Genomic DNA, 15,110 nt, shown 5'->3' with positions numbered 1-15,110 from the left:
TTAGATTCACTGAAATCAATGAAGATGAAATTAATGATCATTAACTGACCTGAAACTATATCCATGGAAAGCAACGAGAAATGCTGAGCCTGCAAAATAATGAATATGTTGCCATTAATGAAGATTTGTGCAATACTACACTCGTACCAAGATTTACTATTTTTTGCTTGCTGTCACCTTATTCATTAGACTAACTAAAAATGCTCCCACTTTCCTTTGGCACTCATATTTTGATCTATGATATCCAAACACAACAACCAGAGGTTACAAGAAGTTTTTCCATACGGTATTGGGAATAGCACCACTGTGTTGGATACACTCATTAAATTGCAGGTTAAGCATTTTGTGCAGTTTCATTCATACCATTTCACGCATTACAGTTTCACCAATTTCATTCCCACCGATCTATATCAGAAAATTTAATTCATTTGATTTTTATCTCTTGTGGCACCAGGGTAAGACAGTCCTCCACAAAATCTGTTCCCCATTAGTGCTAATGCCTTGTAAGAAAACCTCTGGTTGTAGTGTAAAGAAATGAAACGTAAGTGACAATAAAAGTTTTGAGTCGGGCCTGGAGATATGCTAAGAGGATGTAATGGTTATGACAACTGCTTGCAAAAATCAGTAAGTTTCAGTTCAAGTCCTGATCTAGCACACATCTTCATTAGTCACAACCTATTTGTTTTATCATTACAGTTGGTATACAGTGTTTCACTCACATCTATAGCTACAAGCCTACTCTGCAGTTTACATTTAAATCTTTGGGTCTGTAGAACACTTTCAGACTATTTCTCGATTGTTCCACTCTTGAATAGCACATGGTAACAATTAAAACATAAATCTTTCTATGTGGGCTCCAATTTCTCTTACTTTGTCACCATGGTCATTTTTCCCTATGTAGGCGAGAATCAACAGAATATTTTGGCATTCAGAAAAGAAAGTTGGTCAATGAAATTTCTTGAAATGACCTCGCATTTGTTTTGATGACTGCCACCCCAACTCTCTTACCACACCCAACTTCCATAAACAGCCAACAAAAAGTTCCAAACATAATTTCAGAAGGAATTAATTCACAGAAAGTAAAGACCTGACTGACTTACTTACCAAAAGGTAAGGTCCTTTAGCTGCCCAGTCTCTTGAAGATCCTGACCCATAATCTTTACCAACAAGAGCTATGAGAGGTGTTCCTTCCTGTTTGTACCTTTCTGCTGCATCAAATATATCAAGCTGGGGCAAAAAAACAGAATTGAGTTCATTTGATTACAGTTGTACAAGTGGACCTCTTATCTAAGTAATAACAAAGGAAGATCATCATTCACTATATTGTATAGGAGAAAAGCTAGTTCTATACATAAGTTTTCCAGAGCAACTTTATGGATTGCTAATTAGATGTAAATTACAAATTATGCAAAATTATTAATAATATACATTGCTTAGCATTTGATATTATAGGATTTAACAGTGGTGAGGCCAGAGTAAGAGGTAGTGGGAGGGTGCATGGGGCAGATTTTACAGTTGGGACCATTTCAGGTGTAGTGACTAGGGGGGTAAGGACAATGAGTTGGAAATGTCATATGATTTGACTAGAACCTTATGGAGATGAGAAAGACGATGGAAGGAGATAGTGGGTAGTGGGTAGTGTTGGGAGCTCTGAGTGATACTGGATAACAATGGGGCAGAGGTGTTCCTCAACACCCAAAAAGTGAGCACTTTGCTTGTTATGGATTTATTGGCAACTCATTATAGCCTGGACTCACGATGAAGAACAATTTAACTACTGCACCCAACTTAAATTCATCTGGTCATTTTCCCAATCCAAAGCTATCTTCCCCGACATACTTACACTTGGAGACCTGTCACCTATCCATATCAAACATTCCCATCCCTGCAGCCAAGGCATCCATGGCAAGCAATTCTGCCCCTCCACTGAATCATCCAACATCCACACCAAGAACCTCTACCAGGGTTCTTGATATATTACTTTGCCAAGGCTATGACTTTTCTAATCAAGCCCTGAAATAAGATCCTCTGTTCATGCTACGCTTCCCCTATAATGGCACAGCTCTACATTTATATCTACATCAACATCTATATAGATACTCCACAAACCACCTTACGATGCACGGTGGAGATTACCATGTACCATTACTGTGGTGTCACCGCCAGACACCACACTTGCTAGGTGGTAGCCTTTAAATCGGCTGCAGTCCGTTAGTATACGTCAGACCCGTGTGTCGCCACTATCAGTGATAGCAGACCGAGCGCCGCCATACGGCAGGTCTAGTCTAGAGAGACTCCCTAGCACTCGCCCCAGTGTACAGCCGACTTTGCTAGCGATGGTTCACTGGCTACATACACTCTCATGTGCAGAGACGACATTGGTGATGAGTGAAAACAGTGTTCTTATCTATCCTTCCCTGATTTCGTTGTGTAATGGCTTCGTCACAATCTCCACATGCACTGTCCGAATTTTATCGCTTATAGAATCAGCATTACTGGATGCCCTTAGACAGCTCATCCAGGGTCAACGTGCAATGCAAAACAATGCGGCAGCCGCCGCTCCACCACAAACGCAGCCACAACACGCAGTTGCACCGCCCATCCGATCTTTTGATGCTGCACTGGAAAGCTGGACAGAGTGGTCACGGCAATTTGGATTCCATCTCGCCGCCTACAGAATTCAAGGTAACAAGCGGCAGCCTTTTCTTTTGTCGTCTGTCGGTGTGAAAACCTACCGTGTGATAGTCAAATTATTTCCCCGATGCGACGTAGCGACTCTGTCCTACGAAGAAATTTTATCTGCATTAGATGCATATTTCAAACAATCAGTCAATGTAGTTGCAAAACGGTATACCTTCTTTCGTACAAAACATACGGAAGGTCAGACTAATCGGGAGTGGGTTGCAACCTTGCAAGGCCTTACTAGGGATTGTGCTTTTGAGTGTCAATGTGGACTCCCGTATTCAAATACTATGGTACATGATATAATTGCACAGAAAGTTTCTGATGTTTGTATAAGGGAACAGATTTTGAAACTAGTCAATCCCTCCCTTCAATAAGTGATGGACATATTGGATCGGCAAGACACACTTGACTTTGTTCAGGAATCATTTGAAACTTCACCAGCCATGTGTAAGGTTAACCGGCCCACCGTGCGAGCTGCACAGAGCAATAAACAGCCCTCACGCCCAGCTGCGCCGCTGCCGCCAGGCTCGCAGCCACGTGTGCCGCGTCGGCAAGCAAATGCAGTGCTTAAATCATGCCCGTGGTGCACTGGTAAACATTCATGTGAGAATTGCCCATCACTGTAATGAAAAAGGACATGTTCAGATTGTTTGCCAGAAAAAGCTCAGATTGGAAACTCCAAACCATTCCAGGCCCTTTGCTTCGCACCTGAATCGGAATTGAACCAAGGATACTCAGGCTCGCGAAACTTCGCTCATGGACATCCTTGTCATTCATTCCACTCCGCCCAGAGCGCCACTCTCTCTAACAGTGAATGTGTTCGTCCCACAAATAGTGTGCGTCGATGTCACCAGAACTCCCGTCAAGTCGCAAGTGATTTTGTACCAGTGTCAGTTCACGTTCCACGAGACAGTCGCTCTTGTCGTCAGCAGGACCATAAACTTCTTGTAGACTTGGACATTAACGGCAAAGTGATACCATTCCAGTTTCACTGATCAATCAAGACACGTACAAACTGCTGGGCACACCCCCGTTGCGTGCCGCAAATGTTAAGTTAACTAGCTATTCAGGTCAAGAGATCCCTGTGTTAGGACAGTGCAGCCTTCTTGCAACATACAAAGGACAAACAAAACTTGTGTCATTTTATGTCCTTCATTCTTCTTCTGCAGTGAACTTGTTTGATTTTGATTTATTTCAGTTGTTTAATTTGTCTATAGTAAATCAGGTCCTATCAGTGAACCAGACTGTGCCTTCAGACAGTGTTTCTCGTCTATGTGAAGAATTTGCAGACATTTTTGCACCGGGCCTCGGTTGCGCTAAGAACTACAAAGCACATTTGGAACTGAAAGTCAACGTGCAACCGAAATTTTTCAGAGCGCGCAATGTTCCCCATGCATTGCGTGATGAGGTTGCAAAAACATTACACGATTTGGAATCACAAGGTGCAATTGAACGTGTGCAGGCTTCTCTCTGGGCATCACCCTTAGTAATTTTGCCAAAACCTTCAGGAAAATTGAGACTTTGTGTGGACTTCAAGGCAACAGTGAATCCGCAACTAGTGATTGCAACTTTTCCTTTACTCCACCCGGAAGATCTTTTTGACAAACTGTGCCCGGGCAAATATTTTTCGAAGTTGGACCTAGCAGGTGCGTACTTGCAAATACCGGTGGACGAAGAATCCCAGCGCGTTTTGGTGGTTAACATGCATCTTGGCTTGTATCAATTCAAATGACTGCCATTCGGGTGTGCATCTGCCCCTGCATTGTTTCAGCAAGATGTACAACCTATTTGTGCATCGGTACCTACTGCAGCAAACTATCTGGACGATATTGTTATCTCCGGAAAGACGGAAGAAGAACATTATTTCAGGTCTTGCGACAAAATGGTCTTTGCTTACGGAAGGACAAATGTGTGTTTTTTGCTCGTGACTTGCCATACCTGGGCCATGTATTCAATGCCCGAGGCATACATCCCAGTCCCACACACCTCCGTGTCATATAAGACTTGCCTTCGCCGTAGAATTTGAAGCAGCTATAGAATGTGCTTGGAAAAATGTATTATTATCACAAATATGTGCAGCATGCCTCTTCCATTTCAGCTCCGCTTCATCGCTTACGCCGTAAAGATGTTCCGTTCGCCTGGGCGACGGAATGCGAACACGCCTTTTGCCGGTTGAAATAGGCGTTGCTTTCCAATACTTGCCTTATGCCATTTGATGCCCGGAAGCCCTTTTGTTGATGGTGGATGCATCGGATTTCGAGATCGGTGCTGTGCTTGCGCACAAAGATGGATCGCACGATCGCCCTATTGCCTTTGCGTCCAAATTGCTCTCGTCTGCGCAAAGAAATTATTCACAGATTGAGAAAGAAGCATTGGCTCTCGTATTTGGTGTTACAAAGTTTCATGACATCTTGTATGGTTGTCACTTTACCATAATCACAGACCACAAACCTTTGACATCGCTTTTTCATCCAAACAAGCCTGTACCTCCATATGGCACAGAAATTCATTTGCTGGTCTATTTTTCTCTCGCAGTACCACTACGATATCTTGTATCTGTCCACTGCTAAGCACGGAAATGCCGATGTGTTGTCCCGGTTGCCTGTTGCTTGCATGTTCATTGATTCGGAAACTGATGAGGTGGTCCAATCGTTTCCAATTTATTTTCATCGTGTAACTACAGCCACAACTGCCGTCCCTGTCCTTGCTACCATTCTGCGTTTTGTTGCTACGCAATGGCCCTTGTCAAAGTCATGGATCACGGACCCGTTGGTTCACCGATTTTTTGCTCACAAGGAAAGACTTTTTGTTTGACGTGGTGTTTTGCTGTTGCGTGCTGATAATGATCAGTCCAGGGTTGTGGTACCACGTTGGTTACAGTCCTCTGTCTTAAAGCTTCTCCACCAAGGACATTGGGGTATAGTGAGAACGAAACAACTTGCTCGTCAGCACTGTACTTGGTTCGGAATCGATGCCGCGATTACCACTATGTGCTCTTCTTGCATGATGTGTGCCAAACAACAATCAGCACACCGCTGAAATTCTCTGCATGGCCAGCCACTTTCCCTTGGCAACGCTTACACATCGATTTTGCTGGTCCATTCTGGAATGCTCGATGGTTGGTTGTGATAGATTCAGTCAGTAATTTTCCTTTTGTTGTCCGGATGTCTTCCACGACATCATCTGCCACCATCCAAGCGTTATTTGCTGTCTTTTGCATTGAAGGTCTTCCACAGACAATTGTTTCCGACAATGGCCCACAATTCATGTCCGCAGAATTTCAGTCATTCTGCAAGGCCAATGGTATTCAACATCTGACGTCTGCGCCATTTTCGCCACAGTCAAACGGTGCCGCTGAACGATTGGTCAGGACTTTCACGTCACAGATGTTGAAGTTGAAAGAGTCGCATTCCGGGAGGACGCGTTATTGCTCTTTTTATCCTCGTATCGCTCTCAACCCCAAGATGGTAGCTTGCCAGCTGAGTTGCTCCACGGTCGCCATCATCGAACCTTGATGTCTTAGCTACATTCGCCGCATTCGGTTCCTGTGCAGCGGCAGATACCTGCTTTTGCCCCAGGCGACATTGTCTACTACCGCCACTATAGAGGTTCAAGGCTGCCACGGACGGCCTATGTATCTGGTTTTGGGCGCCTCTGGTGAGGTGCGCCGGCATCTCAATCAGCTGCGCCTCTGTCATCGCACAGGATCTGCCACTCCCCGTCTGTTTTCAGTGAGGATGCCGTCCGGTCAGTGCCCCAGGGACCCATCAACTGGCTCGCCTCAGCCCCAGGTGTTACTGACGCTGCCTTCCATTTTGCCCTATGGCGATGCGCCGCCGGCGACGCCCGCAGTGGAGGCATCGCTGCCACCATTGGGCGCCTCCCTGGGTCACGCGCCGTTGATCGCTTCCTGTGACCAGTTGTCCTCCGACATGGAACTCTTGCCCACTCCGGACCATATGTCGTCTTCACCCGTCGGGTGCCTCGGCCCGATGGAGGTCGACCCTTCGGCCCCTCCTATCTCTCTAAAGGCGCATACACTGCATGTTGGCGTGCACCCTGGAGTAGTTTTTCAGGCGTTCCCTAGCTCCCCGCAGTTCGAATGGCAGGGTGCGGGTGGCACAGCCTCGCCTGGTGTTAGGCTCCCCACCTCGTCGCATATGTCAACATGGGGTCCTCCCCATGGCGGGCGGAGGCCTTATACCACAACCGTACGCCGATTTGTGGGGGAGGAATGTGGTGTCACCGCCAGACACCACACTTGCTAGGTGGTAGCCTTTAAATCGGCCGCGGTCCGTTAGTATATGTCGGACCCGCGTGTCGCCACTATCAGTGATCGCAGACCGAGCGCCGCCACACGGCAGGTCTAGTCTAGAGAGACTCCCTAGCACTCGCCCCAGTTGTACAGCCGACTTTGCTAGCGATGGTTCACTGGCTACATATGCTCTCATTTGCAGAGACGACAGTTTAGCATAGCCTTCAGCTACGTCATTTGCTACGACCTAGCAATGCGCCATATTCAGTTACTATGTATCCTGAACAGATAATATTGTGAATCTTGTACCATCAAGAGCGACGTTCATCATTAATGGATTACATTTAAGTATCTAATTCCTTGTCATGTTGAAGGCCTCACGTCAGTATAGTCCTTCCCTCCTGCGTGAGCTAAAACGCGTGGATTTCGGCCTCTTCTAGTAACACGGTGTTGGCTCTTCTGCCAACACAACATTTACGTCTCATTTCCTTAATGTTCCACTCACATATAGAGTGAAGGAAAAACGACTGTCTGTATGCATCTGTATGAGCCAAAATTTCTCGTATCTTATCTCTGTGGTCCTTATGTGAAATGTTTGTTGGCGGCAGTAGGATAGTTCAGCAGTCATCTTCAAATGCCGGTTCTCTAAATTTGCTCAATAGTGTTTCTCGAAAAGAGCATTGCCTTCCCTCCAGCGATTCCCATTTAAGTTCCTGAAGCATCTCTGTAACACTTATGTGATGTTCGAACCCACCGGTAATAAATTTAGCAGCTGAATTACTTCAATGTCTTCCTTGAATCCAACCTGGTATTGATCCCAAACACTCTGACAGTACTCAAGAATAGGTTGCACCAGTGTCCTATGAGCGGTCTCCTTTATAGACGAACCACACTGTCCTAAAATTCTCACAATAAACTGAAGTCTACCATTAGGCCAACTGTACTACAGTTCTCAAGTGCTCATTCCACCTCATATTGCTTTGCACTGTTGTGCCCAGATATCTGAAAGACTTGACTGTGTCAAGCAGGCCAATACTAATACTGCATCTGAACATTAATGGTTTGATCTTCTTACTCATCTGCATTAACTTACATTTTTCCACATTTAGGGCTAGCTGCCATTCCTCACACCAACTGGAAATTTTGTCTAAGTCATCCTGTACATTCCAACAGTCAATCAACTTCGACACCTTATCGTACATCACTGCATCATCAGCAAACAACTGTAGTTTGCTGCCCACCCTTTCCGGCAAAACATTTATGTATATAGATAACAGCGGTCCTATCACACTTCCCTTGGGTACTCCTGATGATAGCCTGGTCTCTGACGAACACTCGTTGTCGAGAACAACATACTGGGTTCTATTATTTAAGAAATCTTCGAACCACTCGCATATCTGTGAACTTATTCCATACGCTCATACCTTCATTAACAGCCTGCAATGAGGCACCATGTCAAATGCTTTCCAGAAATCTAGAAATATGGAATCTAGCCTGTTGCCCTTCATCCATAGTTCTCAGTATATCATATGAAAAAAGGACAAGCTGAGTTTCCCATGAGCAATGCTTTCTAAAACCATGCTAATTCGTGCACATAAGCTTTCTAGTCTGAAGAAAGTCTATTATATTCGAAATGAGAATATGTTCAAGGATTCTGCAGCAAACAGACGTTAAGGGTAATGGTCTGTAATTTTGTGGGTCCATTCTTTTACCTTTATTATGTACTGGTGTGTTTTTTTCCAGTTGCTTGGGACACTGCACTGGGAGAAAGATTCACGATAAATGCAAGTTAGGCCTTGGGCCAATGCCATAGAGTACTCTTTGTAAGACCGAACTTCATCTGGACCTGGTGATTTATTTGCATTCAAATCCTTCAGTTGTTTCTCTATGCCAGTTATGCGTATTACTATGTCATCCATACGGGAGACTGTCTGATGGTCAAACAATGGTATGTTTATATGATTCTCCCGTGTGAAGGATTTATTGATCGTGAAATTAAAACTTTGGCTTTCATTCTGCTATCTTCAACAGTCACACCACACTGGTCAACAAGGGACTGAATGAAAGACTTGGAGCCGCTTAGCAATTTTACATACGACCAAAATTTTCTCGGGTTCTCTGCCAGATCTTTTGCTAAGGCGTGATGGTGGTGATAGTTGTATGCTTCACGCATAGATCTTTTCACAGACTAACAAATCTCTACTAACCTTCGCTTGTCATCATTTGTATGCTTTGAAATGGGAGTGCAACAGCCTCTGCTTCCTCAGTATCCACCAAATTTCGTTATTAAATCATGACAGGGTTTTTCCATCCTTTATCCACTTACTAGGCACTTAATTCTCCAGCCCACAATTTACAATCTGCTTAAAATTTCATCACAATTCCTTTGCATCCATCTTACTGGAGCTAAGTGATGCCAATTCACTATCTAAGTGAGATGTTAAAAACTGCTTATCTGCTCTATTTAGCAGAAACTCCCTCCTATCCTTCCTGACTGACTTATTAACTTTCGTAATCATAGTTGCTATAATGACATCATGATCACTAATCTCCGTTTCTGTAATGACACTGTCTATAAGGTCCAGCCTATTTGTAGCTACAAGGTCTAAGAAATTTCCACTGTGTGTGGGCAACTGAGCTAGCTGTTCAAGACAAATTTCAGAAAATGTGTTCAAAAGTATTTTGCATGACTGTCTGTCTGTACTCCCCACAATAAATCTTTAGACATCCCAGTCTATTACTCGGCAGTTTAAAGTTGCCTCCAACTAGTATTGCATAATTTAGGTATTTACGAGCTATTGTCAGTGGACTTTCTTTGAATGACTCTAGAACTGGGTGGCTGGTAAAACCATCCAACCATTAACTTGGTTTCACCTACACCTGTTACACGCGGCCAGATGACTTCACTGTCACACTCAACTTCAACCTCAGTAGAGAGAATATCTTTGTCAACTGCAATGAACTCTCCTATGGCCTCTAATCTGTCTTTCCAATATACTCTTATGTTCCGTGACTTGCTAAATATCTGAGAGCTTTCCACTTCAGGTTTCAGTCAGCTCTAGGTGCCAGTTCTAATTTGAGCGCAAAAACTTTCCTGCAGGGCAGTAAATTCGGGAACTCTGTTACAAATACTTTGACAGTTTACTGATAAAACTGTGACAGTTGAAGTGTCTTTATTCTGATCACCACTGTTTGACTTCCCTTGCTGCATATCGACTGGCGAGTACTCATCAGAGCACCTCTAACTACTGCCTAGCTGAAAAAAACCTTCATGCGCACTTCACAAGTACTCTGTTACCCGAGTAACTGCTTCCTTTGTGTAGTGCACCCCTCACCAATCAAGGGGAGTCCTGCAAATCCCTACACAATACACAGATCTAGAAATCTGCAGCAAGACCATCACAGACTCAATGAAGCTTTTGGTGGAGACCCTCCACTCGGCTTCAAATCAATTGACCCCAATCAACTCTAGGAATGATGCTACACATTGCGAGCTCTGCTTGCACCACACACGCAAGGCAGCAGTCTTCACCACCTCCGCTAGATGCCTGTATGAAATGAGGATTGCCTTAGAACCCATGTGACAGGTGTCATCGCTGCTAACGTGAGCCACAACTTGCCGACGACTGCACCCTGCATGCATTATAGCCACAGTCAAGGCCACCTCCACATCTCGGATGAGGCCTCCCAGCAAACATTCTGATCACACATTGGCTTTCTTTCCAGCTCTGAACGCTATCTGCCTAAGTGGCTCCATAATGCGCCTAACATTGGAGCTCCCAACAACTAGCAAACCCCTCACCCATGTGCATGCTCGGATCCTGCTGACAGAGTGGCCACCTGTCCACTCATAGGGTGAATGGGTGAGACCAGGTGACCAGTCTCTAGATTGGCCCTCTGCCTCAAGTGACAGGAATGTGTTACCACCTGCCACACACCCTGCTGTTTAGGGCAAATCCACCGCATTGGGTGCACTAGGAGGGGCCTCAGAAACAGATCATATGTGCAAAACAAATGACGCCTCAGGTGTCCCAAGTCACGTGCCGGATTTTCTGACACTGCTACACACTGAGGTAGCAGTCTGATGGTGACTGATCGTAGCCAAGAGTACGTTCAGCTGTTTGCAAACTGCACTGCAGGCAGCTCCTCCAGCGTCTACACACAGCAAGCACACTTCCTAGCCATCCTGGAAAAGCTAACTGAAGAAGTGAACTACAAAAGCGGACTATCCTAGATATGCAACCTGCTACGTTCCTGATGTGTCACCAATGGATGCTGATGTGTTTACGAGTTATGTAGCTGGCTGTTCAGTGAGCTACAATTGTACTACAGACTGAATGAATTTACACTTACAAAAACATGAGATTAAACCTTGTAAACAGAGAAACACATGAAATTTAATAAAATTTCGGCAAACATGGAAAAAGATAAACACTTAACTTGCCACTCTGTAGACATATCAGCTGAGTGCAGGAGGGATCCCATATATCTTTATTATTTTGTTTTATTCATTATACTTAGTAGTAAATATCAGTACATTCAAATAATTCATTTATCAGAATGCAAAAGTTTCAGAGTATTTGTATATATACCTTTGCTACAAGAGAATATGTTTTTGACTATTGAGACTGAATAATTAAGAGGTAGGGTGATGACAAATACGAACACTGGTTGTTGACATATGGTGTGGTTGGTGTGTGTGTGTGTGTGTGTGTGTGTGTGTGTGTGTGTGTGTGTGTGTGTTTTCGTGCATATAAACATGGATGAAACATTTATATCAATATCAGATGAACTGCAGAAATGACTTAACTTGAGAACTGTGTACTCTGGTTTTATGAATGGATGAACCAAGAAAGTTTTTCAGTGAACACAAATCTATGGGTCATTGGTGAAACAATGCCTGTGCACGTATCAGGTTTGAACATTTTAGGAACTATTTTTTGATGTGATTAAGCCTTGAACTGTGTCACATCAATCAATGAACTGATGTTGTTTCATAGGTGCCAAGGAGTACGACACTGTACAGTGGAATATACTCTGTAAATACATCAGTACTGCATATTTCAAATTGTGCACACTCTGAAGCTGCAACCCCATTACAACAAGGTCATGATGACAGCTGCAACAGTAAAAAGAGTCTTATAATTACTTTCAAAGATGTATACCAGATATGAGGATCTTATTTTCAATGCAGGATCATCAAACAACATCACTGCACATCATCACTGCCACGCTCTCGCATAATCTCAGAAGTTGAATTAATCACTGTTACTAAGACACTCAAGTTCGTTCCACGTAACATGATGAGATCATGTCACCACTTGGCTGGTCATGTGTGCGTGACGTATGCTTACTTGTGTGAATGTATGTGTTCCTTTTCTAAAATAGTCTGCAGTCAAAAGCAGAATGTGTAACAATCTTCTCATTGCATCCTTCTGCAACTCTGTGTGTCACCTTTACAGTGAGTAGAAATCTATCATTTTCATAATATTTTTGATATTCCACCCTTGAATTCCCATTATAATAAAGTTCTTTGAGACAGAAAAGTTTTTGAAGTTTTTGTCCATTAATAAGCATGGATTTAGGAAGCATTACTCCTGTGAAACTCACTTTACCTTTTCCTCACACGATGTACTGATAACCTCGGATGAAGGACAACAAGCAGATTCCATATTCCTAGATTTCCAGAAAGTATCTTGCACGTCACAGACAAAGGTGTCATCAGGAGTGCTTCACAGAAGTGTGATACAATGGCTCTTGTTCGCGACATACATAAATGATCTGATGGATACAGGTGAGCAGCAATCTGCAACTTTATGCTGATGATGCTGTAGTATATGGCAAAATATTATCATTGAGTGAATGTACATGGATAAGAGACGATTTAGACAGAATTTCTATTTGGTGTGACTAATGGCAGCTAGCTATAAATGTAGGAAAACCTATGTTAGTGCAGGTTGCTGCGAAAATGTTTGCTCGACTGTTTGCGATTCACACCAGGTTGAATTACAGGCAGACATTGATGCAATTCAGAGGCATTTTGCTATATTTGTCCTCATTAGGTTTGATCAACATGCGAGTGTTATAGAGGTGATTCATAAATTCAAATGAGAATACCTAGAAGGAAAGAGACTCTCTTTATAAAACACTATTGAAAAAATATAGAGAACTATTATCTGCAACTGACTGCACAATAATTCTATCACCGTTAATGAACATTTCATGTAGGACTGCAAGGGTAAGGTAAGAGAAATAGGGCTTGTTGGAGGTATATAAGAAATCTTTTTCCCTCACTTTGTTCACGAGTGCGAAACGAATATTTAGTAGAGGCTTGCCGGGTATGTACATACATGCAGATAATGAAATTAGGTCCCCAGCTGATTACAAGACAATTCATATTATTTAAACTTAAGTCTAACATTCCCATGTGTTATATCCCAACCAGCCAGTCTTCTTTCATTGTCCCCTCACTTCCATAACATCCTATGAAACCTTATAACATTCCCAAACCATTATCCTTACCCCTAATGTTCCCATCCCTGCAACCATTACCACTGTAAAACTGGCTCCACGCACCCCACAGAACACACTGTCTTGGGGACACCCAGTACCTGGTTGTTGAATATGCTCTACAGCATAACTCGAGGATTGTGAGTGCTTGCGAAGCCACGCAAGTTTCCCTTAACTCCAGAGATGTGAACTTAGTCTCTCCAACACATCTTCAATGCCTGATACCATCCAGGGCTTAACCTCTGTTGGCACAACCCTCCTTTTCTTGTCTCCTAATTCAAAATTTATTGTTTCTATTGCCTCATTTAATTATTTTCTTATTGCTTTAACTTTTTGTCTCCATTCTCTTCCCGACCCTCTTTTTCCTCATCCTAGTTCTTAATGGCACTATTCATTTCTCTTACACTTAATCTTTACTTCTCATTCTGTCATCATCTTTGGGCTGCAGCTAGCACAATGCTTATCAATGTTTTATCTCTGACCTCCTCCTCCTCCTCTCCCTCTGACACATCCCTTTTCATCTTTGTCTACCCTTGTCCTAAATACAGATGGGCCCCTTACATCCTGCTGTCTGAATGGCACGTTGTTCCTTTTTAACGTTCCCAGTCTATCACTTTCTCGTCCCCGAGGAAGGAGGTAACAGTTCAAACACCTAGAACAGTGTCGTCCATTTTAGCTTTAAATGCCTCTATCAGTAGTCATATATATGTTGCCTCCTGAAGGTAAGTACTGTCCAGTGGTTCCACCTAATAATTTATGAGAATATTTCAGTAACAGTGACATCTAAGCACCCTTCACAAAAAGAACAAATACATAACCAAGCAACAAAACAAAATCAATTTGCAGACACTCACTTCTTCTCCTGATGGTACATGAACAGTTTTTGGTCCAGATTTTGACATGAATTTATTCACCAACCTAATGTTTGCAAAAGTACCACGGACCATGACTGCATCATTACCTCTTCTTGAACCATATGAGTTGAATTCACGTGGAGTTAGCCTGAAATTTTGTTTAACAGTTAGCCAATTAAAATCTGGTGAATACTTCTTATGAATAAAATACCAAAACATACAGTCTTGGGAGTCAGTTTGACATGTGAAACTATATTGGTAAAAACTTCCCATTTATATGATACACAAAGCAGTATCACTACATTACAGAATACTTACATCACTGCTGAGTGGCAACAAAGCATTATTCACAGATATATGAGTAAACATGAGACAAATGTTGTTTTTATTCAAGAAAAAAATTTGTTGACGCCTGTGGCAGTGTTGAATGAGTGGAGAGCACATAGGAAAGAGCCAATGTCAACATTCAATGCTAGACATGTGCTACAGCCAGACAGAGAAATAGAATAATAAAATAAAGAAAAAAGCAGTGTGACAGGGAGGTGGAGGAACAAAAAATGATATGGCATGTATAAATTTTTAGAGGGAATATACACCAAACTTAAAGAAAAATGAAGAACAAACACAAATGTTATCTCTGAGATCTTTATGAGATGACTTATTACAGGTTTACAGTTAATTAAAGCTTCCCATTATTGTGGCCGGGGTCTTCAGGTGTTTTGAGGGGAGGTCTTACTTGTTCAGACTCCCTGACTTGTGTCAGACTATGGATTCCAGTTAGTGAGTGTACATGGGACTATCAATCT

The 15,110-nt window shown here is 43.0% G+C and overlaps 1 protein-coding gene across 1 annotated transcript in view; it reads right to left on the bottom strand.

Moving 5' to 3' along the window:
• The window catches only part of LOC124794653 (cytoplasmic aconitate hydratase-like), a 327,246-nt gene that overhangs the window by 40,604 nt on the left and 271,532 nt on the right, over positions 1 to 15,110 (bottom strand). The window contains exons 15-16 of the mRNA XM_047258177.1: positions 14,305 to 14,452; positions 1,105 to 1,227 (exon numbers count right to left, since the gene is read on the bottom strand). Of these exons, the coding sequence (XP_047114133.1) occupies positions 1,105 to 1,227; positions 14,305 to 14,452 (271 nt within the window). The remainder of the gene's footprint in view (positions 1 to 1,104; positions 1,228 to 14,304; positions 14,453 to 15,110) is intronic.

This window comes from Schistocerca piceifrons, chromosome 4, assembly GCF_021461385.2.
Source record: "Schistocerca piceifrons isolate TAMUIC-IGC-003096 chromosome 4, iqSchPice1.1, whole genome shotgun sequence".
NCBI lineage: Eukaryota > Metazoa > Arthropoda > Insecta > Orthoptera > Acrididae > Schistocerca > Schistocerca piceifrons.
The sequence above is the reverse complement of the archived record's forward strand: the minus strand, read 5'-3'. Positions and strand labels throughout refer to the sequence as shown.